The following is a 25,766-nucleotide window of genomic DNA, read 5'->3' on the forward strand; positions in this document are numbered from 1 at the left end:
CCGTAATCGTAAAAGACGGGATAAGAAGATTTTATTGCAGTAGTCTGACATTGTGCAATCGTGAAAGACCAAATTTGTCTTTTTGTCTGATACAGGCATTACGTGTTGTATGTGTCAGACGTGTTGTCTGTCCCACACCGCCGACATGTTTTTTTTTTTAAATAACTTTATTGGCTTTCAGATATTTACAGTAGTACGTCAAAAGACATGCGACAAGACTAAAAATAAACTAGCTTTGGATTCAAATATACTGTACACGATGGTGACGGGGATTAAATATCTTGTGCGGAGCCGATCAATGATCGGCGAATTATGACAAAGCCGATCAGCATAAAACACTCATTATCGACTGAAACCGATCAAGCCAATCAGATCGGTGTAAAGTCTAAAAATAAGAATGTAATACAGTATAATATAAACAAATAGAACATACACACCACTAGAAAATGTCAAATAGTCACTGAGTATCTCCACACTTGATAGAAGTGTTTAGTCACAAATCTAGTCTCCAAACAGTATGCTCTTAACCCTTTTGTTGAATAATTCAACTGGTCCAGAATATTCATCCATCCATCCATTTTCTGTACCGCTTATCCTTAATACGGTCGCGGGTGTACCTACCTCAGCTGACTTTGGGCGAGAGACGGGGTAAACAGTGAATTGGTCGCCAGCCAGTCGCAGGGCACATATAGACAAACAACCATCCGCTCTCACATTCACACCTACGGACAATATAGAGACTTCAATTAACCTACCATGCATGTTTTTGGAATGTGGGAGGAAACCGGAGTACCCAGAGAAAACTCACCCAGGCATGGGGAGAACATGCAAACTCCACACAGGAAGGCCGGATTTCAACCCAGGACCTTATAACTGTGAGGCAGATGTCATGATAATCGATTTGGGTCATTGCTTTAGGATGGGAAGGACACGGTGAACGTTTTTCCTGTAACACTGCAGTTTCTAGCCCTTTAATCCAATCCATCTTCTGGAACGCGTGTCCTCACTGGGGTCGTCTGTCCACTATTCCCTGTCCTTCTCCTCCCTTGCAACATTATAAAATAACCATGTATCAGTTGAGTTCAAAATTATCTTCTCCAAATGAAATCAGTACACACATACACCCCATCGTAACAAGACTTAGAAACCAGTAGTCTTCTTGTGTAGTTGCCTTTCTTTATAATTTTTTTTAAATATAATTATATATATATAAAATAATAATAAAATGCCGAGAGAGCTCCTTTGTTAGAAACAGATGTATACAAAACAGGAAAATAATTACTGCATGTAAAGTGTGAGCTAGAGCCTACCCACTCTGGACAAGAGGCGGGGTACACCAGGACTGGTCGCCAGTCAATCACAAGGCACATGTAGATAGACAACCATTCACACTCACATTCAGTCCATTGAGTCTGGAGAAAGCCCATTTAAGCATGGGATGAAGGTTTTCACAAAGTCAAATTCTGGACTTAAATAAAATTGAGATGCTGTGGTATGACCTGAAAGAGGCAGTTCATGCTCTAAAAACCCTCCAATATGACTGAGAGAAAACAATTCTGCGAAGAGGAAAGGGCCAGAATTCCTCCACAGCAATACAAAACACATCACCTGTTATCGCGAGGGTTTGAATTTAGTTAAGGGTGGCACAACCAGTTATTAGGTTCAGGGACGAATTACTTCTTCACACAGGGCCAGATTGGTTTGGATGTTTACCCCCCTTAATACCTGTAAATGAAATCATTTCGAAACTGTATTATTTAATTAACTTGAGTTGTCTTCATTGAATATGAAAATGGTTTTGATGATCTGAAACATGTAAGTGCAATAAATATGCATAACAGATCTGAAATCAGAAAGGGGGCAAATACTTTTTCATAACACAATACAAGATACCTGAGCATTTTATTGAGTACTTTGTGTGACTATTTCCTGGGCGGCACGGTGGGCGACTGGTTAGCACATCTGCCTCATAGTTCTGAGGACCGGGGTTCAAACCCGGCCTTGCCTGTGTGGAGTTTGCATGTTCTCCCCGTACCTGTGTGGGTTTTCTCCGGATACTCCGGTTTCCTCCCACATCCCACAACCATGAGTGGTAGGTTAATTGAAGACTCTAAATTGCCCGTAGCTGTGAGTGTGAATGGTTGTTTGTTTATATGTGCCCTGCGATTGGCTGGCGACCAGTTCAGGGTGTACCGCGCCTTTCGCCCAAAGATAGCTGGGATAGGCTCCAGCATGCCCGCGACCCTAGTGACGATAAGCGGTACAGAAATGAATCAATGAATGAATATTTTCTAGTGCAATGCCCTGAGAGTACACCTGCCAACAGAAATAAATCCGGAGAGTAGACCAGTAAGCCCATCCATCCATTTTCTACCGCTTATAAGCCAAACCTTATAACTGTTCAACCAGCAATAAGTCAAGCCCCTTGAACGGGCCTCAATTACAAACTAGCCTCAAAGGGGATTCTCAATAATGCTGAGAAGAAAGATTGCTGGGAGGGATGTCGTCTGGGTGTCAGATCTTTTCCTCGGTGGTGACACAGTCGAATGGGACCGACAGAAATGATCCATGCCACTTATATTGTCAGTTAAAAAGCAGGCTCAGTTGTTCAAAGGTAAGGTGTTACCATTGCCTGGTTTGTTGGTATGAAAACAAACACTGAAGAGGAGAAGCGTGAAGTCCAGTACTGCATGTGTGCAGGTGTGCATGCGGGTGTTTTTCAAGATGATTTTCCATGGAGAGAGAAAGGGTTGAGTGAGACAAAATGATGTGGTCGAAGTCATTATTTTACCACTCATTGGAAATAGTGATGACTTTTACCACTAGGTGCTGTCCCAGTTGGTCTATCACCTGGTGTATTAACAAATTGACAGAGCTGCATCTCAGACCTTTCTAGAAGTTGCATCTTGATAATGTATTTATTGCCTTCCCAAAATTCACTATAAATGCATGCTCATAGACAGCCACACTGTATCTCACCAGATATTGTGTGATGATACTGAAAAATTACTTTTTGTACATGATAGAAACTGCTTTCTTTTATTACACACTATATGCTGACTGGCCATTCTGCACACTCTAATAATGTGTAACAAAAGGCTATATAAAAATTGTTGCCGTTACAAAGGTATGATAATACAGTTTTGATTGGCACTGACAAATAAGTGAAACTAGAAATGCATAGTGATAGACAACCACTGATCAACTTAAATGTAACTGCTTCTTTCTTGGCCAAACCGCAACACTCCACACAGGTTGTTTTTTTTAAGAAACTGTTTCAGCATTTCTTTATCTTATTGTTTGTTTGGGGGCATAATCATGCACAGAAAGAAACCAGAAAGTTGAACATACGAAAAAAAAATCCTGCACTTGGTGGCGGTGTTTATGTTGTTCAAAATGCCAATTAATAATTAATAAAAACTATTAATGCACATGTCAATATTAGCTACTGGAATAAGAGGTGAGATTATGCTACCTTGACATGACTCTGAGCACCCAAGTTGTAGATCTCTGTAGGTTTGACCTGGTTAATGATCTTAACCAGACAAGTGCTATCGGTCAGGTCACCGTAGTGAAGCTTCATATCTGAAAATGACAAAGAAAGTCACAAATGGACATTAGCAAAGAATAAACCATACACCAGATATGTGTATATATTATTCGGTATTAAAAAGACATTTTTCAGGGATTAAACAACAAAACTGTTTGCGGGTGGCACATTTCCTGGGGTCTTTCTTGAAATAGAAATCCGCAGTACTGTAGGGTACGCTAACATGACGATGAGTTAAAAACTACACCTGCAAAAAGTCTGATAATGTGACTTCGAACAGTCTCTACCAAGAACACACATTATATATTACATATACATTATATACACACAGACAGACACACACGCATGCACACACACGCATGCACACACGTACACACAGACACACAGTTAAGCCCAGAAACATTTGGACAGTGACACAATCTTCAGGAGTTGGGCTCTGCATGCCACCAAATTGGATTTAAAATGAAACGACTACAACGGAATTGAAATTCAGACTAAGGTTTAATTCAATGCATTGAACCAAAATATATGACTAAACGTAGGAATTGTAGCTATTTTTATACAAACGCGCCTCATTTCAGGGGATCAAAACTAATTGGACAAATAAACATGACCCTTCGTAAAATCTTACTTTTAAAAATTTTGTTCGAAACCTTTGCAGCTGCCTGAAGTCTGGAACCCATGAACATCACTTAACGCTGAGTTTCCTTCTTTGTGATGCTTTGTCAGGCCTTTACTGCAGCTGTTTTTAGTTGTTGCTTGTTTGTGGGTCTTTCTGCCTTAAATTTTGTCTTGAGCAAGTGAAATAGATGCTCGATTCGATTGAGATCTGGTGATTGACTCGGCCATTGCAGAATATTCCACCTCTTTGCTTTAAAAAACTCCTGAGTTGCTTTTGCAGTATGTTTTGGATCATTGTCCATCTGTACTGTGAAGCGCCGTCCAATCCACTTTGCTGCAATTGGCTGAATCTGAGCAGAAGGTATATCCCTATAAACTTCAGAATTCATTCAGCTGCTTCTGTCTTTTGTCACATCATCAATAAACACAAGTGACCAAGTACCATTGGAAGCCATGCATGTCCATGCCATCACACTGCCTCCAACATGTTTTACAGAAGATGTGGTCTGCTTTGGATCATGAGCTATTCCAATTCTTCTCCAAACTTTCTTCTTCCCATAATTCAGGTACAGGTTGATCTTAGTCTCATCTGTCCAAAGAATGCTGCTCCAGAACTGGGCTGGCTTCTTCAGGTGTTTTTTGGCTAAATCAATTCTGGCCTTTCTATTTTTGAGGCTGATTCATGGTTTGCACCTTGTGGTGAATCCTTTGTATTGACTCGCATGAAGTATTTTCTTTATGGTACCACATTTTGTGTGTTCACGGCAAAAGCTTCCAAATGCAAACACCACACCTGGAATCAACTCTAGAACTTTTAACTGCTTAATTGATGACAGGTTAACGAGGGAAGAGCCCATGCAGCCTTGTTATTTTTTTTGCAGCCTTCTGAGTCAATTGTCCAATTACTTCTGGTCCCTTAAAAAAGAGGGGGCTACGTATTACAGAGTTCCATCCATCCATTATCTGAGCCGCTTCTCCTCACTAGGGTCGCGGGCTTGCTAGAGCCTATCCCAGCTGTCATCGGGCAGGAGGCGGGGTACACCCTGAACTGGTTGCCAGCCAATCGCAGGGCACATTGAAACAAACAACCATTCGCACTCCCAGTCATGCCTACGGGCAATTTAGAGTCTCCAATTAATGCATGTTTTTGGGATGTGGGAGGAAACCGGAGTGCCAGGAGAAAACCCACGCAGGCACGGGGAGAACATGCAAACTCCACACAGGCGGGGACGGGGATTGAACCCCGCACCTCAGAACTGTGAGGCTGACGCTCTAACCAGTCGGCCACCGTGCCGCCGTATTACAGAGTTGTAATTCCTAAACCCTTGCTCCAGTTTGGATGTGGATACTCTGAAATTACAGCTGAGTGTAAACTTTAAGCCCATATCGATGATATAACTGTATCCTGAATATGTTTTCGTAAACAGCTAAAATAACAAAACAATATATATATATATATATAGAGAGAGAGAGAGAGAGAGAGAGAGAGAGAGAGAGAGAGAGAGAGAGAGAGAGAGAGAGAGATGCACACACACACAGACCCTTTCCAAAAAATTTGAATATCATGGAAAAGTTTATTTATTTCCATAATTCCATTCAAAATGTTAAACTTTCACAGATTATAGATTCAGGGCCCACAATTTAAACAATTTCAAGTATTTATTTGTTTATTTTTTACATAATTTGGGCTTCCAGTTCATAAAACCCACAAAATAAGGAATTCAAAAATTTAGAATACTGTGAAGAAATCAGCCCAAATTTCGCAGGCCATAAATGTTTTAAACTGAGTGTCACACACGAATCATCTACTAAACTCAAAGCACAGGTTGCACAGGTTTTCCCAGGTGTCATCAAATTCCTTCAGTGTGTGTGTGTACATGTGTGTGTGTGCGCGTGCACGCTCATCCCTCTGTCTGACCAACCTGTATAGATCTTTTTCTCCTTCTTTAGTGTCAAACCTGGCATATATGTCATCATATCCCTCTTGTTTGGCCTTTGCCACCTCTACCTTTGCCCTACGTCGCATCTCAGTGTATTCCTTTCGCCTCTCCTCGGTCCTCTCAGTGGTTCCACGACCAAGAGTCCTGAATTTCCACCGGCGCCCTGCAGGTTGACGGCGCCGGAGGAAATATATGTATGTATATATATATATATATATATATATATATATATATATATATATATATATATATATATATATATATATATATATATATATATATATATATATATATATATATATATATATATATATATATATGTGTGTGTATATATATAAATATATATAAATATATATATATATATATATGTATATATATAAATATAAATATATATATAGATACACACACACACACACACAGACCCTTTCCAAAAAAATTCAATATCATGGACAAGTTTACTTCCATAATTCCATTCAAAAGGTTAAACTGCCTTAGATTATAGATTCAGGGCCCACAATTTAAACAATTTCAAGTATTTATTTGTTTATTTTTACATAATTCGGGCTTCCAGCTCATAAAACCCACGAAATCAGGATTTAAAACATTTTAAGACTGTCAAGAAAGCAGCCCAAATTTTGCAAGCCATAAATGTTTTAAACTGAGTGTCAAACACTAATCATGTACTCAACTCAAAGCACCTGCACGTTTCCCCAGGTGTCATTAAATTTCTTCAGTTTGGTTCAATTGTCTCTGTTGGGTTCAATATGGGGAAGACTGCATGTAGACTTGACAACTGGGCAGAAGACCATCACTGATACCCTCCATAGGATGGGTAAGCCACAAAAGTTCATAGCTAAGGAGGCTGGCTGATCACAGACTGCTGTGTCTAAGCATATCAATAGAAAGTCTAGTGGAAGGAGAAAATGTGGCAGGAGAAGATCCACCAGCAAAAGAGATGACCGTGGTCTTCAGCGGATTATCAAACAGAGAAGATTCAAGAATCTAGCAGAGATTCTGAAAGACTGGAATGAGGCGGGTGTCACAGCTTCAAAAACCACCACATTCAGACGTATCTGGGAGATGGGCTACAACTGTCGGGTTCCTTGGGTCAAGCCACTACTGACCCTGAGCCAATGTATGAAGGGCCTCAAATGGGTCAAGGAGAAGAAGGACTGGACTGTTGGCCAGTGGTCCAAGGTCCTCTTTTCCGATTAAAGTAAAGTGTGCCTTTCTTCGGGAATCAAGATGCAAGGGTTTGGAGGAAGACGGGTGAAGAACAGAACCCAAGCTGCTTGAGGTCCAGTGTGAAATATCCACAGTCAGTCATGATTTGGGGTGCAATGTCCAGTGCAGGTGTTGGTAAACTCTGCTTTCTTAAATCCAAGGTCACCGCAACAGTCTACCAGAATGTTTTAGAGGACTTCAGGATTCATTTTCCTGAGGATCTGTATGGGGATGCAGATTGCATCTTCCAGCAGGACCTGGCCCCTGCCTATACCACCACAAGCACCAAAACCTTATTTGATGCCCATGCCATCACTGTGCCTTACTGGCCAGCCAACTCGCCAGATCTAAACCCCATTGAGAATCTATGGGCTACTATCAATGGGAAAATGAGGGGCACCAGACCCAAAAACAAAGAAGAACTGACAGCAAGCATCAAGGAAATCTGGGCTTTCTTAACTCCCAGGTAATGCCACAGGCTGATTGCCTCAATGCCACGGCGCATCAAGGCAGTGATTAGAGCAAAGGGATTCCCAACCAAGTATTGAAGAATAACATCGTTTCGAAAGTACCATACTTTGATTGATTTAATGTGACCCTAATTTCTCTTTTTTTCTACAAAAACTGAGAAGTAAATGGTGATTTCTTCACATTTTTATTATTTTACTTTATTATTATTATTATTATGAATATTATTGGACGGCACGGTGGCATTTTGCTCCTTTATGTTACAGTGTGTAGAATTTAGTGTCGGAAAGAGACTTACTGCCTTCAGTATGTGTCCGTGGGTTCTGGTAAAGATGTTCAATTCGTCCAGTGTTGAAGGAACTGGAACGTCTCAAAATACCATTAACCTGAGGATGTACAAGATATGATCAACGCAGAAGTTAGTGTGGGAGCTTAATGATGTGCATGGTGGTTGACAGCTCACAAAACACAACAGTAATCCCCTGCTATATCCCCCTGCTACTTGCTGATTTCAAAGTGAAATGTATTTTTATTTGCGTATTTCCCAGTTATATTGCGGCATTCAAAACCTATTGTGTATTGTTTTTACTGAATTTTGGTCTTTTAATGTGCTGTAAATGCTGTACTTTGCTGTACCGTTTCTACAACTGCGGAAATTCAGCGCACCGAACCTAACACAGTCACTGCCCTGCAAAACTTAGAAGTTTGTAGAGTCAGCGTAATTTTAATAACGCTTCAGAGAACTTCTATTAAGGTGGTTATAAAAAACAATGCTGCAATGTTGCATCTTTTATATAGATAAATATGAATTTAACAAATGTTATTAAAAGCGTAATCTAAGGCATTTCTGCCCAAGAAAAAAAAAAATTGTCATCTTATGCACGCTCAAACCCAGGAAAAATTTTTGTGTTTTGTGTGGAATTTGAATGTAAGATTTATGTAACATAATATACAGTGCCATCGGAAAGTAGTTACACCCATTCACTTTTTTCCCATTTTGCTATGTTACAGACTTATTCTAAAGCTGATTTGAGTATAGTTTTCTTTTTAAAAAATCTACATAAAATATCCCACAATGACACAGTAAAAACATATTTTCAGACTAATTTATTAAAAGGTAAACATTTAAACACATAGAGTCTTTCATCAGACCAGAGAATTTGTTTCTGCAGGTCTCAGAATCCTTAAGGTGCTTTTTGGCAAACTCTAACCGGGCTGCCATGTTACTTTTAGTGAGAAGTGGCTTCCGTCTGGCCGTTCTACCATAAAGGCCTGATCGGTGGAGTGTGTTAGCAATGGTTGACCTTCTGGATGGTTTTCCTATCTCCGCAAGGCAACACTGAAGGTCCGTCAGAGTGGCCATAGGGTTCTTGTTCACCTCTCTGATCAAGGCCCTTTTTCCCCGGTTACTCAGCTTGGTCGGACGGCCACATCTAGGAAGGGTCCTGGTGGTTGCAAACCTCTTCCATTTCCGAATAATCAAGACCACAGTGATTTCCGGGACCTTCAATGCTGCTGAAATTCTTTTGTATCCTTTGTGCCTTGACATAATCCGGTCTCAGAAGTCTGTACAGAATTATTTAGACTTCATTGCTTGGTTTCTGCTCTGATATGCACTGTCAACTATGAGACCTTATATAGACAGGTGGGTGCCAGTCCAAATTATGCTCAATCAACTGAATTTACCACAGGTGGACTCCATTCAAGTTGTAGAAAAATCTAAAGGATGATCAGTGGAATTCAGATGCACCTGAGCCTAAGTTTTGAGTGTCATAGCTAAGAGTGTGAATACTTATGTACCTATTGTAGTGACTATGCCCCGGTTGGCACTGCGACCACCACCCCCCCCCCCCCCCCCCGCCCCACCCCAACAACTTTATAAACTGCATTCTCCCAAGCAACCCCACTGTGCAAGACGGCGACCAGGGGCCGCCTGGCGTATGTCAGCTGGACCTTAAACTAATTAGCAGCTTCCCGTCGAATCTGGATTTCAGATATCAAAGACCCTTGTGATGTGCAGAACTGATAGCAACGGGAGGGTTGGACCCTCTCAACCACTGGGAACATTGCTGGAATGCAGATGACACCTGCTGGCGTTTGAGAGCTACTGCAATGTGTGGACTCTCATTCGAAGTTTCTTTAACTGAAGATAAATGTCTTGATATTTTACGAACTCTGCAGAAATATTCCAAATGTATGCCTTGATGCCTGTGTCATTGTGTCAGTTTTACAGGTCCAGCTGCAGATTTTGAGAATTGTTCGTCTTGATTTGAAGCCAAACAGTATAAAATCCATGATATTTAACCTTTGACTCCCACCTCTTCTCTCTCGCTCTCTGGTGTCCTGCTTCTCTGCTGTTCTTCTTGGCTAACATCTGCCCAGCTCCGGGGTGGGTTTGGCCAACCCCCTCCCCCTTCCTTTTCCTTTGTCCTTTCATGCCTCCACATGGGCGTGAGCGACCGCCGGACCAAGACAGCTGCGCTTTCGATCGAAGAAACCGGCCATGCATGCGGCTTCGATCGCTTTTCCAAGCCGTGATCTGTTGGCGGAGCCTCAGTAAGCAACTACCGGCATTCCGTACCGGTCACGCACACAGTTGAGAGCAAGAACAGGGCCCGCCGCAAGCTCAATTAGCAGGAAAGTTACGAGCACACGCCGATGGGACAACTTTCTTTTGGCACCTCTTTTTGTTTTATTTTTGTGCATCTTCTTCTTCAACCAAACCTGCTTCGTTTTCTTCCTGAGACACGAAGAGAAAGACCATTCCCAGGGACACCTGATATACGGTCTTGAGTAGCACAACAATTGGTGCCAAAATGTACAAGATTAGTGCCTAATAATTTTGGGGGAAATACTAGCTCCACACAAATCCCAACTTTGCTCTCTCTCGCTCTGACTCGAGGACTAGTGTCGCAGAAATGTAGCAACCTTCAGATTATGAGACTGATAAGAGGTTTTTCGTTTGATTGTAACGTTAAAACGTAAATCGAACTAACCTGGAAATGAACGCAGGGGTTCACCTTCGACGAATTTATTCCTTAAATAAATTACGTTTTATCCAAACCCAATATACACGACACTATTATGTTTGAATGTTTATTTTTTTTATAAATTTGCACATCTGTGCAAATAGGTTTTTATTTTGTCATTATGGGATATTTTATGTAGATTTTTCTTAAAGAAAACTATACTAAAATCAGCTTTAAAATAAGTTTGTAACATAGCAAAATGTGCAAAATGTGAAGGGGTGTGAATACTTTATGGTGGCACTGTAGTTCAAAATAGCAAGTTAACCTGTGTGTCCATCAATGGGCTCTTGACTTATTTGTGCTTCTTGAAACAACCCACAGTTGGGGAAATTTTCTGACTTCACGTACAACAGCAATGTTGTTGTCAAAGTTAAAAGTTGTGCATTTATATAAGGGGACTAGATACCAGGAGGAAATACAGGACTCTCTTTACTGTGTGATGTGTTATTTTAGTGCAATGTAAGAAGAAGATGTCTGTGATTCAGTATTAATGTATCACGAATGACTACATTGAGCTTGCTAGCAGCCACATAGACCAGAAGAATTGTTGACTAGTTTAACAGGTCACTGCAAACATTTGTCTGTCACTTGTTGACCTCCACAGGAAAGAAGAAAACCGCCGTAAGCTTGCCATGCTCACGATGGTGTTTCCTCAGCCACTTGGCGTATTAGGAAGAAAGTAGCCTATTATTAAAAGTCAATGTTGCTTAACAACAAAATTACTAATCTGTAAAAAAAAAAAAAAATGTAAAAAATGAAATACTATCAATACAGTGGCCCCCGCATACTCGTGATTTGGCACCCATGGAATCACCTCTTCACTGATTTTTTTTTTCAAAATATTTGTTTTCAATTTACAAATTTTGGGGCCGGCACATCTGCCTCACAGTTCTGGGGAACGGGGTTCAAATCCCGGCCCCGCCTGTGTGGAGTTGCATGTTCTTTCTCCCCGTGCCTGGGTGGGTTTTCTCCAGGCACTCCGGTTTCCTCCCACATCTCAAAAACATGGTAGGTTGATTGAAGACTCAAAATTGCCTGTAGGTGTGAATGTGTGTGTGAATGGTTGTTTGTTTCTATGTGGCCTGCGATTGGCTGGTGACCGGTTCAGGGTGTACCCCGCCTCCCGCCCAAAGACAGCTGGGATAGGCTCCAGCAGCCTGCGACCCTAGTGAGGATAAGTGGTAAAGAAAATGGATGGATGGATCCACATTTTGGGGTGGGGGGAACCAAGCCCCACTTTCTGTGGAAACACCTATTGGCAGTATGTCCCCACTTATTTAAGAATTTTTGGGGGTTATTTTTTTTCCCCCTAATGCAATCAAAATGGCCGTCAGTTACTCTCAGATTTTCGCTATTTAAGCCCGGTCCCTTGTAGACACGAATAGCAAGGGTCCATTGTACATTGAAAAAAAAAATAAATAAAAATAAAAAAATTAAAAAAAAGAAGAAGAAGAAAAAAAACTAATCAAACAAATAACATCTGCCAAGCCTCTCTCTTACCTCATATCCTTTGGAGAGCAGAAATTCAGCCAGGTATGACCCATCCTATAAATGACAAGATAAGCTGAAAAATAGCAATCAACAGATTCATTCTCTCAATGCCTGTTGTATATCCTGAAGTCATTGTATAGAACAGATTTTTGTTGTATAATTATTTTTTGTTTTATTTTTAAAAACCCTGTAAAGTGAATTCAGAAATTTGTTTCTCAATACAGTGGTACCTTCAGATACGAGTAAAATTTTAACCCTGACCATGCTCTTACTATACCTCAAAACATCTTTCCCCATTAAAACTATTACAAAAAAACTATTTTTAAACATCTTTTTAATAAAGAAAAGTACTAGTATTTTTTTAAATGTAGTCATAAAAACATAACAGAAGAGAATGTAAAGATATTAACTGGTGTGATCAAGTGTTATCAAGCCAAAAGTCTCACACACACTGCCTCCTTTTCCTTTAAATACATCTCCCTGCGTGTGTGCGAAGTCACTTCTTAACCACTATATAGTGGTTACACCATTTCGTAGTGGTGTCCAAATGCTTAGTCATCAAATTCAGTGTCCGATATAGTGCACTCAAAATTTCCCACATAGCACTCCAAAAAGTAGTGAACAACCGATGGTCACTCACCGAATCGTGATATACCATAATGCATTGCGGCTTCTGAGAAAGAATGGCGGGACTCGATGGGCCGCAGAAGGAGGGAGTGAATTTTTCGTCCAAATCTAAGTTACTTTTCAACAAAGCTTTGATTGTTAGCATTTTTACAGCAATGTACAGTAAAATCATCTCATTTTAATTTATTTTTGAACCCACCGCAACAACCTACGTTGTTAATGTGCAACAGCTGTGACATCATTAACAGAGCATCGTATCGTGTCCAAAGGTGTTATGAATGAGCTCACTATATAGTTCACTATATAGTCCAACCCTAAATGGGGAGTAGGGAGTGAGCGAATGATTTCTGACAAAGCCTCCTTCTTCTCTCTCTCTCTATCTCTCTTTCTCTCTCTCTCTCTCTCTGTCTCTCTCTCTCTCTCTCTCTCGCTCTCCCTCCACCTCCTCCCACAACCCACCGCACACTCGCTCGACCCATGCCCTCTCGTGCTCCTGTTGTGAGCAGGAAGTCTCTGCGTCTGTGTCTCTCAGCAGTTACATTTCAAAAACTGTTTTGCCTGTAATAAGAAAACTTGCACACAGCAGTACGGTATGTGTACAAACACACCGTCACAACATTTCCAACCTCACATGACATTCAGTTCTTCTTTTATGTTATATGAGCCCATCCGCTTTTGTGTGAATTCTCCACATCGATGGCTCGTCTTCTCCGGTGCAAAATGGATCTTTTGTCCACAGCTTCATCCACGCATCTATCTATCCATTTTCTTCCGCTTATCAGGGGTCGGGTCGGGGGGGCAGCATCTTAAGCTGAAAAGCCCAGACTAGTCCTAGCCACTTCCTTCAGCTCTTCCGGGGGGTGGAGGGGGTGGGGGGTTACCGAGGCATTCCCAGGCCCCCCTAGAGACTAGAGTCTCTCCAGCGTGTCCTGGGTTGTCTTCCCTGTGGGACGTGCGCGGAAAACCTCACCAGGGAGACGTCCAAGGGGCATCCTAACCATTTGCCCAAGCCACCTCATCTGACTCCTCTGGATGCAGAGAAGCAACGGCTCGACTCTTCTTACCCTATCTCTAACGCAGAGCCTCATTTCTGCTGCTTCTATTCACGATCTATTTCTTTCGGTCACGACCCACAGCTCAGGGGACTGAGGACCATGGCGTCAGATTTGGAGGTGCTGATTTTCATCACAAACGCTTCACATTCGGCTGCAAACCGCTCCAGTGAGAGTTGAAGATTGTGGCTTGATTAAGCCAACAGAACCATATCATCTGCAAAAAGCAGAGACAGTATGCTGAGGTCATCAAACTGAAACTCCACAAAGCACATGTAGACTGGTTGGGCGAACTCCCATGCACTTTTGAGGACCCTGCTGAGGGTGAAGAGCTGGCCCACTGTCACTGTCCACAGCCAGGATGAAAACCACACTGCTGCTCCTGAATCTAAGATTCAACTTCCCAACGGACCCTCCTCTGAATAGACCTTACCAGGGAGGCTGAGGACTGTGATCCCCTGTAGTCTGCCAATCTAGAGGCACTGTCCTCAATCTCTACGCGATGTTGCAGAGGCGTGTCAGCCAGGACAGCCCCACAACATCCAAAGCCTTGAGGAACTCAGGGCCCATCTCATCCACCCCGGGGCCCCGCCACCAAGGAGCTTTTTGATCACCTCGGTGACCTCATCCCCAGAGATAGGAGATCCCATATCAGAGTACTCAGACTCTGCTTCCTCAAAGGAAAGCATGTCGGTGGGCTTGAGGTGGCCTTTGAAGTTTTTGGCCCACAGACTACAAAGTCCAGAATTGAGGTAATCAGCACCCCATTCCCACAATACACAGTGTTGACAGACCACTGCTTCCCCCTACAGAGACTCCAGTAGAATTTCCTCAAAGCCGTCTGGAAGTCGTTCTCCATGGCCTCACCGAACTCCACCATTTCCGAACACTCCCAAGTTTTTGTGACCACCAAAGCTGCGTTCCGCTTGGCCAGCTGGGACCCATTTACTGCCTCCAAAGTCCCACAGGCCAAAATAGACCGACAGGACTCCTTCAGCTTGACGGCATCCCTCACCACTTGTGTCCACCAACGGGTACAGGGATTGCCACAAGGACAGGCACCGACCATCTGACGGCTACAGCCCCTGTCGGTAGCCTCAACAATGAAGGCGTGGAATATGGAAAACTTGGAATTAATGTTCCCTGCCACCCTCAGGACGTGGGCGAAGTTTTTCTGGAGGTGAGAGCTGAAACTCCTTCTGACAGGGGACTCTGCCGGACAGACCCTCACAACACATTTGGGTCTGCCAGGTCAGACCGGCATCATCATAAAAATGCATTATACATCAGTAGAAGGGTTTTCCAGAATTTTGAGTTCAACTTTGGTGGTGCGTATTATACATGGGTGCGCATTATACACGAGAAATTACGGTATTTCCAACAGTCTTTTTGTGATAATTTAAATAGACGAGGTTGGCATTAAAAAGCTGGATTCCACAAAATAAACACTGTATGTTGGTGCATCTCTATTATAAAGGGATGACGTGAACAGAAACAAAACGGCACAGAGATACAAGTTTACAAGTTTTTTATTAAAACATAACAATTGTTCAATAGCTTATTAGGAGCACTAAGCTCGTGAGCAGCTTGGTGTTTCCTAAATACACAAGTTAGCGCCAAACAAGCTGTAAAATCAAATGACAGTAACCAATCCGGTTCGAGCTGTCGATACGGGTGGTGACGTACAGTATGAAGCTTCAAACTTAAACGGTCACATGATATTTGGGGAACGATACAAGCTCCGAAGCACCATTTCGACGCAGTGTGATTCAGTAAGTCTGACAAGCTTCGAGGCTTCGGCTTCATTTTAACTTTACTAAATTACATCTGTGTTGTGTGGATGGTGGATGCGTGGAATGGATCTAGCTGCCAGTGTTCAAGGAGTACAAAACTGATGGGCATGCATGCATGTGAGCACATGACCAGCAGAACAAGGGGTGCTCTCCAGGGGTGCTCTCCAGGGGTGCTCCCCCCCCCCCCCGGGACTCCAAAAAGGGTGGGTACTTTGAGCTGCTGTTGGGTGTATAGGCACAAAAAACAGTTACAAACCGTCCCCCCATCCGAAGGGGGCGGGAGGCTACCCTGTTGTCTACTGGGATGAACCCCGATGCACAGGCACCAAGCTGTGGGGCAATAAGTGTGCCCACACCTGCTTGGCACCTCTCCAAACCCTCTCAAGAAGACTGGTACTGGAGCCTAAGCTGTGTGTTGAGGCTAGCCCGAATATATCTAGTCGGAATTTTGCGAACATCTACACCAGCTCAGGATCTATCCCTGCCAGAGAAGTGACGTTCCTCGCCCCTAGAGCTAGCGTCTGTTGCCGGGGATCGGATCATCAAGGTCCCCGCCTTAGGCCGCCAACCCAGCTCACACTGCACCTGACCTTCTTGACCCCTCCCACAAGTGATAAGCCCATGGGAAGGGAGACCTACGTTGTTTCTTCGGCCTGTGGCCGGCCCGGTCACCAGACGTTTGCCATTGAGCCCCACCTTCAGGCCTGTCTCCAGAGGGGGGCCCCGGTGACCTGCGTCCGTGCAAGGGAAAATGGTGTCCATTTATCCTACTCCTAATCAGAAACAGAATCAGAATCATCTTTATTTGCCAACTATGTCCAAAAAACACACAAGGAATTTGTCTCCGGTAATTGGAGCCGCTCTCGTACGACAACAGTCAAATGACAGAGAACACTTGAAAAAAACAGTCACTGAGCAATAAAGGGTTGCTAGTTATCTGGTAATGCCGGTACATTCATAAGGGGTCTTTTGAGCCGTGCTTTGTCTGGTCCGTCTTTGTCTGGTCCCTCACGTAGGAACTGTTTGCCATGGGTGACACTACCAGGGGCATAAAGGCCCAGACAACTTAGTGATCACAAACCCCTCCACCACAATAAGGTGATGACTCAAAAAGGGGGTCCACAGCTTCAAATTATGAAACACCTAGCGTGATTGTATTCTAGTGTTGTGTTATGTTAATTGTTTGCCCGTGTGGCTGGCTGTGGTCTTTTCCTTTGTATGCTTGATGGAGGCTATGTGGTTGTTTCAAATACACAACATACAATTCACTTTGTTTGGCAGCTTGAAGTCTCTTTTTGAAGAATATTTACTCATCATATCAGTCAAACCACTGCTTGTTATGAAGTGAGTGGAACCACCTGCTGCCATAGAGCACTCGTATCTCAAGTTTGGGCTTACAATTCAAAGCAAAAACTCAACCGATTGACAGTTTGTATCTCGAGGTACCACTGTACATTATTCATGTTTGAAGATATTTGTTGAAAAAGTGTAAAGACTACGAATTGTGTAGTACTCACTTGTACAGATACAGCATTGAACTATTTTGACCATTTCAGTTTTCTTTATTTTTGGGGCTTGGCTAAAACAGTAAAGGCTTCTTTATACTTGGACGTCACTGCGGCTATCCCGCGAGCAGTTTGCCTTTATACTCAAGCGCAACCCACACGCGCTGTTTTGAAAATGTGCTTCAGTTCTCCTCCAAGGTGTCGCTACGGCTAGTATTGGCTAGGACACCACAGGGTGGAGTTTCCTCTGCATTTTATGGCCATTTCCGGTAATCGTTTTTACTTACCTTTCCTGTACATATATGCAGTCATATGTACCCCTGCCATATTGGAATGAAAGTGGAGGCTACACCTTTTTCATTACCACTAGGTGGCATACTATAATGAAAGTATACAACTTTTTCATAACCTCTAGGGGGCGGGGGCATACTAGAATTAAAGTGTACAACTTTTTCATAACCTCTAGGGGGCGGTGGCATATTAGAATGAAAGTGTACAGCCTTTTCAGAACCTCTAGATGGCACATACATTTATAAAATGTGAGTCTTTTTCATTTTCTCCTATACCCATGTATAATGCGCACTATTGACTTTTGACAATTTTGGGGGGTGAAAAATGCACAATATACATGAGAAATTACAGTAATGGAAATTTCAAACAGTGTGCTTGAATTCTTATGTAACGTAAACCAGCCATCGGTGCGGAAGGCCTTGGCGTAATTTGATCGAAAGTGACCCTGCATATACAGTATTTTGGACTCAATGACATAAATGGACATGAGTGGTGACAAACATTCAAATCTCCCTTAAACAGAGTTAGAATACCACCATCCTGAAAACTCCAACAATACTCTAGAGATCTTCCAGGCCGTTACAGGATCAATGGTATTCAATGTGTGTATTCATGAGTGAAAGAGTGAACTCTTTCTTGTTCCCGTCATCCATTTTAACTCATCTTTTTTCCATCCTCAGACTTTCCAACCGCACATTCTGCACCACTGGGGAACATTCTGAGCCGGTCATGGCATTTATCCCTCAATCCCGCTCACATATGACCACGTATACAAACAGACACTTGCACTGCCAGACCTGCACTTCCTGTCCAGGTCTGGGAAGTAACAGTCGGGGCAGAAGGCCAGTACATAGAAAGAAAGGTTGAAGGAGTCTGGAGAAGTCCCAGGCCTTGCACTCACCCACAGTCATGATGGAAGTTTAGTCAACAGGAGATCCTGCTTCTGGAGAGACCACACTACATTCTGTCCAAGTCTGGCAAGGAGGTGGACTTAGACTACACCGGCGGACTAATAATGAGACAGTCAAATTTCATCTCTTAAAGAACTTCTTCAAAAACACATTACGGTGAACTACTTTAAAGCTGTGGAGCACACCACATACCAACTGCTAACTTGGAGTATGCAATTGATTTACAAAATGTCCATTTTATTCTAAGTGCTGGCTATTCTTTAGCCCATCCTATAGGAAAATTACTTCAGAGAACCAACACGTGCTGAACATTTTGTATAGCACTTTTCTTACAGCTAATGTTTACATTGTTGACAAATACGTCCAATGCATTTTTGCCCTGCTAATAAGACATTTTCATCATTTAGACTAATGTTTTACCATTATTATCCTAAAATACAGCCTAAATATATATTTATCCAAATTTCACATGCGCTATAAGGTCTGCAACTGCACAATGAACAGTCTGTACAAAGTGATTGACAAACCCCTGTCTGTATATACCAGATTAGGAGATGGGCCCAGGTAGCCCCTTTCCATAGCGTTCAGTGGTCCAGCTGGTGTCATGCTTTCCTCCCTCTGTGCCAGGGTCAAAGCGTTCCATGCCAGACCAATATGGAAAAAAAGCCTGAAGAGCTGCAGCTCTGTTTAAAAACAAGAAGCTCCTTTAAAGCTGTATTAGCCCATAAACCCTAGCCTCACCTCACTGTTTCCTGTTATGGAGAGTTGAATATTGGGTTGGAGAAAGGAGTGGACACAAAAACACAACCACTATTCTAGGCTCACCTGCCATAGTGATACCAAATGACCAAATCTACTCACTCATTGTAAAACCTTGACACATTATCTCTTTTTTAGCAGTTATACTGAATATATGTTTTTAGTGAGTGAGCGATGGAGACATAATGTTATTAATTAATAAATATATTTAAATGTACTTCTACAGTCTTTTTAAATGCTGACTGAATCACAATAACAATATTTGAAAGGATGCAAAAGCTTTGGGTAAAAATAATGCAAATGTTCTTCACACTGAAAAAGGTTTGTCAAAAATATGTACATTTGATTTTGCAGAGTAGCAACAATTTTTTAAATCTCATTTTATAGTGCACCACTTCATATTGTGAGTAGTTTACTCTCATGTAAACAAAATATTAGTTAAATCAATAAGATACAGTCCATATTGATTAAACTAATGTTTCGTCCACTGAAAACAACACCCAAAATAATTGACATTAACTACAGTTTAATCAATACTGCACTTCTCTGAAAATGTGGTCAACTATGCATTTTTATCTTTGTAGCGTTTTTGATTCAGCTTTAGTAATGGATCTCATTAGATTGTGCAAATGGTCATAATGCTGTGGCTGATTGTTGAGGTGCAGTTTATCATTGTACATTTTGAGGCATATGTGATGCAAAGAAAAATAAAGGCTTTAGTTTCAACAACTACATAATATGTATAATGTGTTGTTCAGCACAAACAAAAACACATAGGCAACAGTAAGTAGAGTACAGTATTGGAAGTTTGGTACCACCTGCTGGTCAATGAATAAACTGTGATGAGATAAACCACCATATCACGACCTGAATTCTGTGACTCTTGAGCTGTAATTATTACACTTACATTTGAATTAGGAAACATCTCTATGGTGGAAATAAATACGTAATCAACATGTAATAATGACATACATTATGGAGTTTGAGAATGTGTCTCTATAAATTAAACACACAGACTTTACATGTATTTGTTTTTCTAAGAAGGTTTTTTCTTTTAACCGCAAGTTCACACTGTCAACAATTAAACCTGATAAAGTTTAAGGAAGTATTAATATCTGAACACAATACACACAAACCCAAGAGCAAATGAATAAAACAAAGTATGCCGGGTACAAAGAAAGCCCTTCATTCTACTTGACTCATGTCACTCAAAATAATACTTCAGAGCACTCTTGTGTATTGAGTCATTTATAGTGCTGCATAACATAGATAAACAAATTGATTAACCAGGTGAAAAGACAACACCAAAAAAAATCTCTAAAAAACTAGGTAAACAAGTGGCGCATGGGCCAAGGATATATTTAGATAAAGGTGGATAGGACGGTGGCCTGGAAGTCAAAACAATATAAAAAAATTGTGAAACCGTAGGGGAAAGCTTCTGGGCATTTTGATTGAATGTAAACTGGGACGTGAAGAACGCCGTGCAATGGAGATTATAATTTTGAATCACGTCAAAACCAGTGGTCCACCGATCGGCCGCTAAAGAAAACCACCCGACTGAACTATGGCGCAGCGTACGTGGTCAGGCAACTGTTTCCTTCCCGATCGACCAGACCAGAATATTGTACATTTTCGGGTTTGCGAGCCGTGCCGCCACATCGCCTCGGCTCAAGCCATATAAATAGTATGTAAAGCATCAAATGTTGTTCAACATCAATGCTAAACTATACTCATAATGTATAATGTGCCTGTCGATGAAAAAGCAAAGCTTGTAGCCAGAATGTATGCAAGGTAGATCCCTCGCTCGGTATGTTCAAAAATGAATGGAGCTGGCAGCTTCCTTACAAACAGCCACACTTTCCCTTTAATTCTCGACACCATCCTCTCACTTTAGCAACCTGCTTCTTCCTTAACTCTTAATCTATCTTTTTATGGTTTAAGAAATGTGATCAAGTATAATATATTGTATACATAGCATCAAACGCCTCTACAGGCTCGCTGTTCAGGGCGTCCGTATATACAATCGTTATTTGGGATGGACATCACATTCCATCTATGTAGCCTACCCTTCCCGCGATGCAGGAGCCAATCACGTTGAAGTGGCGCGGGTCTTGCCGAGAAGGCCATGGGATTTCCAAGAATGTCTGTGAAATGGGCCCCTCCCTTTTCGGGTTTCTGCAATTGTAAATTGTTTCGTCTATTTGTAAAAGTGTTTCATCTTTTGTTTTTATGTTTTCTGAAATGTTAAAGTATTTTGTGTTTTGTTTTTGTGGTTCCTCAAGTGTTAAGGTGTTTCGTGCTTTGTTAATTTGTTTTCTGAAATGTTAAAGTGTTTTGTGTTTTGTTTTTGTGGTTCCTGAAATGTTAAAGTGTTTCGTGTTTTGTTAATTTTTTTTCTGAAATGTTAAAATGTTTTGTGTTTTGTTTCTGTGGTTCCTGAAAGTTTAAAGTGTTTCGTCTTTTGTTAATTTGTTTTATGAAATGTTAAAATGTTTTGTGTTTTGTTTTTGTGGTTCCTGAAATGTTAAAGTGTTTCATCTTTTGTTAATTTCTTTTCTGAAATGTTGACATTTTTTGTGTTTTGTTTTTGTGGTTCCTGAAATGTTAAAGTGTTTTGTTCATTTGTTTTCTGAAATGTTAAAGTGTTTCAGAATTTGTTATATTGTTTTGCACTTCCAGGCCACCGTAGGATAGCGTTGCTGTTACAGGAATTTATTTTCAACATTTGTGTTACGATGTCATCGATAGAACCATCATCCTTCAGAATCACAATGACAACATGTCTGTTTGTAGCCCTGAACCAGGAAGTACCCTACTAACTGTCGGTGCAATAGCAAAAACAAACTGTGGTCTACTGACCAGCATTGTAGTTATGCATGGTCATTATAGGATGAGAAAATTGAATAGGGTATTGAGATTTCTGTCCATCCACGTCTGATAAATCCGTAATCAGACATTGCCTCTACATATTCTTCGGAAGTAGAATTCTAATACTTGAGAAGGAGTGAGGGACAGTTAGAGTGGGTGTGAGACCTTAGCCCAGTGCTTCTCAATTGTTTTCTGTTACGACACCCCCAGGAAGAAGAAAAAAATTTGCGACCCCCCCCCCCGCGAGTACACCTCTATTTAACATTGTATATAAATGATAATCTAATCCTTATAAACATTGAAGAAAGTACAAAAGAAATAGATATAGACTACCATCTACTGCAGTGGATGTGCAATTACACTTTATTCTTGTACGGCAAATCATGTTCTTCAGGGTCTCACACGCCCCCCCCCCCCGGAATCGCCAGGTCGTAACCCACTATTTGAGAAGCACTGCATTAGCCTGTCCTTTTGAGTCTCATTTTCTATACAAACCACAATGTTTTTCTAATTCTAACCAGACCTTAAATTTGCCATCTTAACTATCAAGAGTAAATTTAATTTTAGCTGGGTTTAGTTGGGACATAGTTTTATTTATAATGTTCTCATAGAATACTTATATAAAGTATTCTATTGTGGGATGCTTTGAAACCTCATGCTGAGACAGCAACTGCATTAAATCTAATTCAGCTTTCTATCACTAGCTACATATGCAGTTACATTTTCTTACAGTTTAAACATTGCCAAAGTAATGTCAGACATTCTGTTGATGAATCGGCCTTGAAGGAGCCGTCATCATCAGTTACGAGGGACAGAGGAGTTGTGTGCATGGATTCTTAGTTTTATGACTATTATTTCTGGCACTTGTCAGAGTCCATTCTCTGTTGCAAACAGTGATTGCATCAAGGGACTTAATCGAATGCCAACAAATGAAGAACAACAAGACCTCAGAGTATCATATGGCAGTGGACCATACCAGCCGAGCTGAAGAATGAAATATGAACCTAAAGGCAAAAGTAGTAAAGCATAACTGTGAGACAGCGAGGATGAACCTGTCCTCTTCATAACCCCATATCGTAAAACAGCAAAATCAGCCACAAGGCCTCCCAGTTCTGCAGCGCTGGCTTGGCACACAGGTGGTCTCTCATAACTCACACCTTCTCACCCCATTACTTCACGCTGACAGTTGAGTCAAAGGTATTCCGACAAAGCAGCATGCCACCTTAAAATTTATGGTCAATAATTAGTAAAGCAATTTATGACCACTGTGACCTCATAGCCCAGCAAGTAACTTCTTCAGATAGTCTATCCAGATGCATGTCTGTCTCCTGCATGCAGTCCCAGTACCACAATATTATCATGACTGGATGAATAAAAATTACTTAACAGTGTTATTCTTTTTCCTGGTTCGCAAAAGAATGTGAGATCTGAAAATTATTTTAAGAGAGGGCCTGCATGCTATATAAAGTAAACCTAAAATATATTGCCTATTGTCACTTGCTTGAAAGAAGACATCTATCCATCTTCTCGCTTATCGCAGAAGCCAAAGCAGGGAAGCCTGGACTTCCCCCTCCCCGGCCACATTGTCCAGCTCTTCCAACAGAGTTCCAAGGCCAGCCGAGAGGTATAGTCTCGCCTGTGTGTCCTGGATCTTCCCCGTAGCCACCTCCCTTTGGGACGTGCTAGGGAGGCATCCAGGAGACATCTTAAGCCGATGCCCAAGCCAACTCACCTGGCTCCTCTCGATGTGATGAACCTGGTTAAAAAAAAAAATGCTGCGTCCACCCGGCTGCTCCATCTATGCAGTGCGCCGCTGAGCTAACTTGCTACGAGTCCACACCAGCTACACGCACTTGCTGGCGCGGATCCTCTCCTCGAAGCAACTAACCCTCGCCTCCATGGCGGTAAATAAGTCACACTTGTAACACGTACCGTTATCGCTAAATGTGGACAAGGTGTAGCTAAGCATGCTACACAATGAGCATGAAGAGATCGCAAAGCTGTCGTGATATGTGATAAACACCAGAATAAGTGCTTAGGTGTACAGTATATTTTTAACATAACTTTGTCTGTAACCGTGTTATAGCAGAGAGCAACCTGAAGAGCTAATGAGCAGGTAAATTAAAAACCGCCTAGAGAGAAAAAGCTACACAGGATGCCCACGCCCGTAAGCCAGGACGAGTCGCTAATAAGGTAAAAACTATATTAGTATATTAAATATTTATAATATCAACAATGTTATTTGTGTTCGTTTAAACTGTTTTGCACCACTGAGTTTTATGAGTTTTGAGATCTACGCAATGATACATCTCAAAATTACATTATATCTTTGTTTGATTGTTTGTAATCAATTTAGCTTGGTGAATGGACTGTGTTTTTTATTTGTTAAAAATATTTAATTACAACAAATGCAAAATTTGAATGAAAACCAGCAGAGGTGCACATTGATACGTACTGTAAATCTCAAACTGCAAATTTTTTTCACATTTAAATAACCGATTCAGATACACAATGTTTTTTTCCAACACACTGTGAAGCTAGCGTGGCTAGGTAGCCAGCAGACTAAGTAGCCAGCAGGCTAGCTGGAAAAGTGGCTGTTTAGTTTGGTCGGTGGGGAATAAGGTTGGGCATCGTTTGCATTTGAGCAATTCCGGTTCCTTATTTCGATTCCGGTTCTAAACGATTCTTCATTCCGATTATTTTAGGGGGTTGGCTCAAAAAAGTGTGGAACTAACCCAATTGACTTAATATTCATTAACTAGTGTTTCAGCTAAAAGTTAAATATAGCATTGTTAAAATAGTGATGTGGGACTGTTTCGTCACGTCAAATGGTTTATATGTACAAGTATTAATTTGACTTCCTGTTTTAAACTTGTAGTCTTTTATTTTGAAGGGTACCCACCGGAACTCGGCATTTTGGCACGAAAAGTAACTTCACACAGCACCGGTGAATTTTTAATTTTTTTTTTTACTGGATGGAACCAAATGCTAAAAAACGCTGATTCCTTTCCCTACCCGCCGATGAGGCACAAGGTTAGTGTTTGTGATATTGTGAGACAACATTTATGTGAATTTTGTCCCAATTCAGTGTGATGTAAGGTGCTACGGTGAAGTTTTTGTCCAATTTTAAGCTTTTTTTTTTTTTTTTTTTGTCATTGGTGCTTACATTGGTTTGAAGACTAAAGTAAACGCTAAAAACCATCAGTGCAAAAGTGCAAGCACCCGTTTATCTTGTTTGCTGTCTCAATGTTGGCATAGATGTATTTTATTGTTTCACTCACCCAGTTGACTGAGTTGACTTCACTGAAGCTCGGAGCGCGTCAGACGCTACACATCGTGAAAGCCTCCTTTGCACAATATAATCTTATTCCAAGTGTTGCACTGAGGCGACTGGTCATTCATTTTAACAAAGTTAAGACAAAACAGAACCTGCCAGGATTCTACCTGTGGCCAAGCTACGGCGAGGGATCAACGTTAAAGTAAACCATTTTAAGCTAAAAAGAAAACCTTTCTGTGTGGAGATGCAGATAAAACTCGTCATTCATAAGTCAAAACGTGCCAGCGTACTCTCTTACCGGTTCAATAGATAGTTTTCAAATTATCAAATATGACTTTTCATTTGTTGGAATATTATTTT

The 25,766-nt window shown here is 41.4% G+C and overlaps 1 protein-coding gene across 4 annotated transcripts in view; it reads right to left on the reverse strand.

The window, feature by feature from the left end:
• The window catches only part of gmds (GDP-mannose 4,6-dehydratase), a 287,840-nt gene that overhangs the window by 248,275 nt on the left and 13,799 nt on the right, over positions 1–25,766 (reverse strand). For all 4 annotated transcript variants that reach the window (XM_061778512.1, XM_061778513.1, XM_061778510.1 and 1 more), the window contains exons 2-4: positions 12,333–12,377; positions 8,102–8,189; positions 3,476–3,585 (exon numbers count right to left, since the gene is read on the reverse strand). In XM_061778512.1, coding sequence (XP_061634496.1) covers positions 3,476–3,585; positions 8,102–8,189; positions 12,333–12,377 — 243 coding nt within the window. The remainder of the gene's footprint in view (positions 1–3,475; positions 3,586–8,101; positions 8,190–12,332; positions 12,378–25,766) is intronic.

This window comes from Phyllopteryx taeniolatus, chromosome 7, assembly GCF_024500385.1.
Source record: "Phyllopteryx taeniolatus isolate TA_2022b chromosome 7, UOR_Ptae_1.2, whole genome shotgun sequence".
Classification (NCBI taxonomy): domain Eukaryota; kingdom Metazoa; phylum Chordata; class Actinopteri; order Syngnathiformes; family Syngnathidae; genus Phyllopteryx; species Phyllopteryx taeniolatus.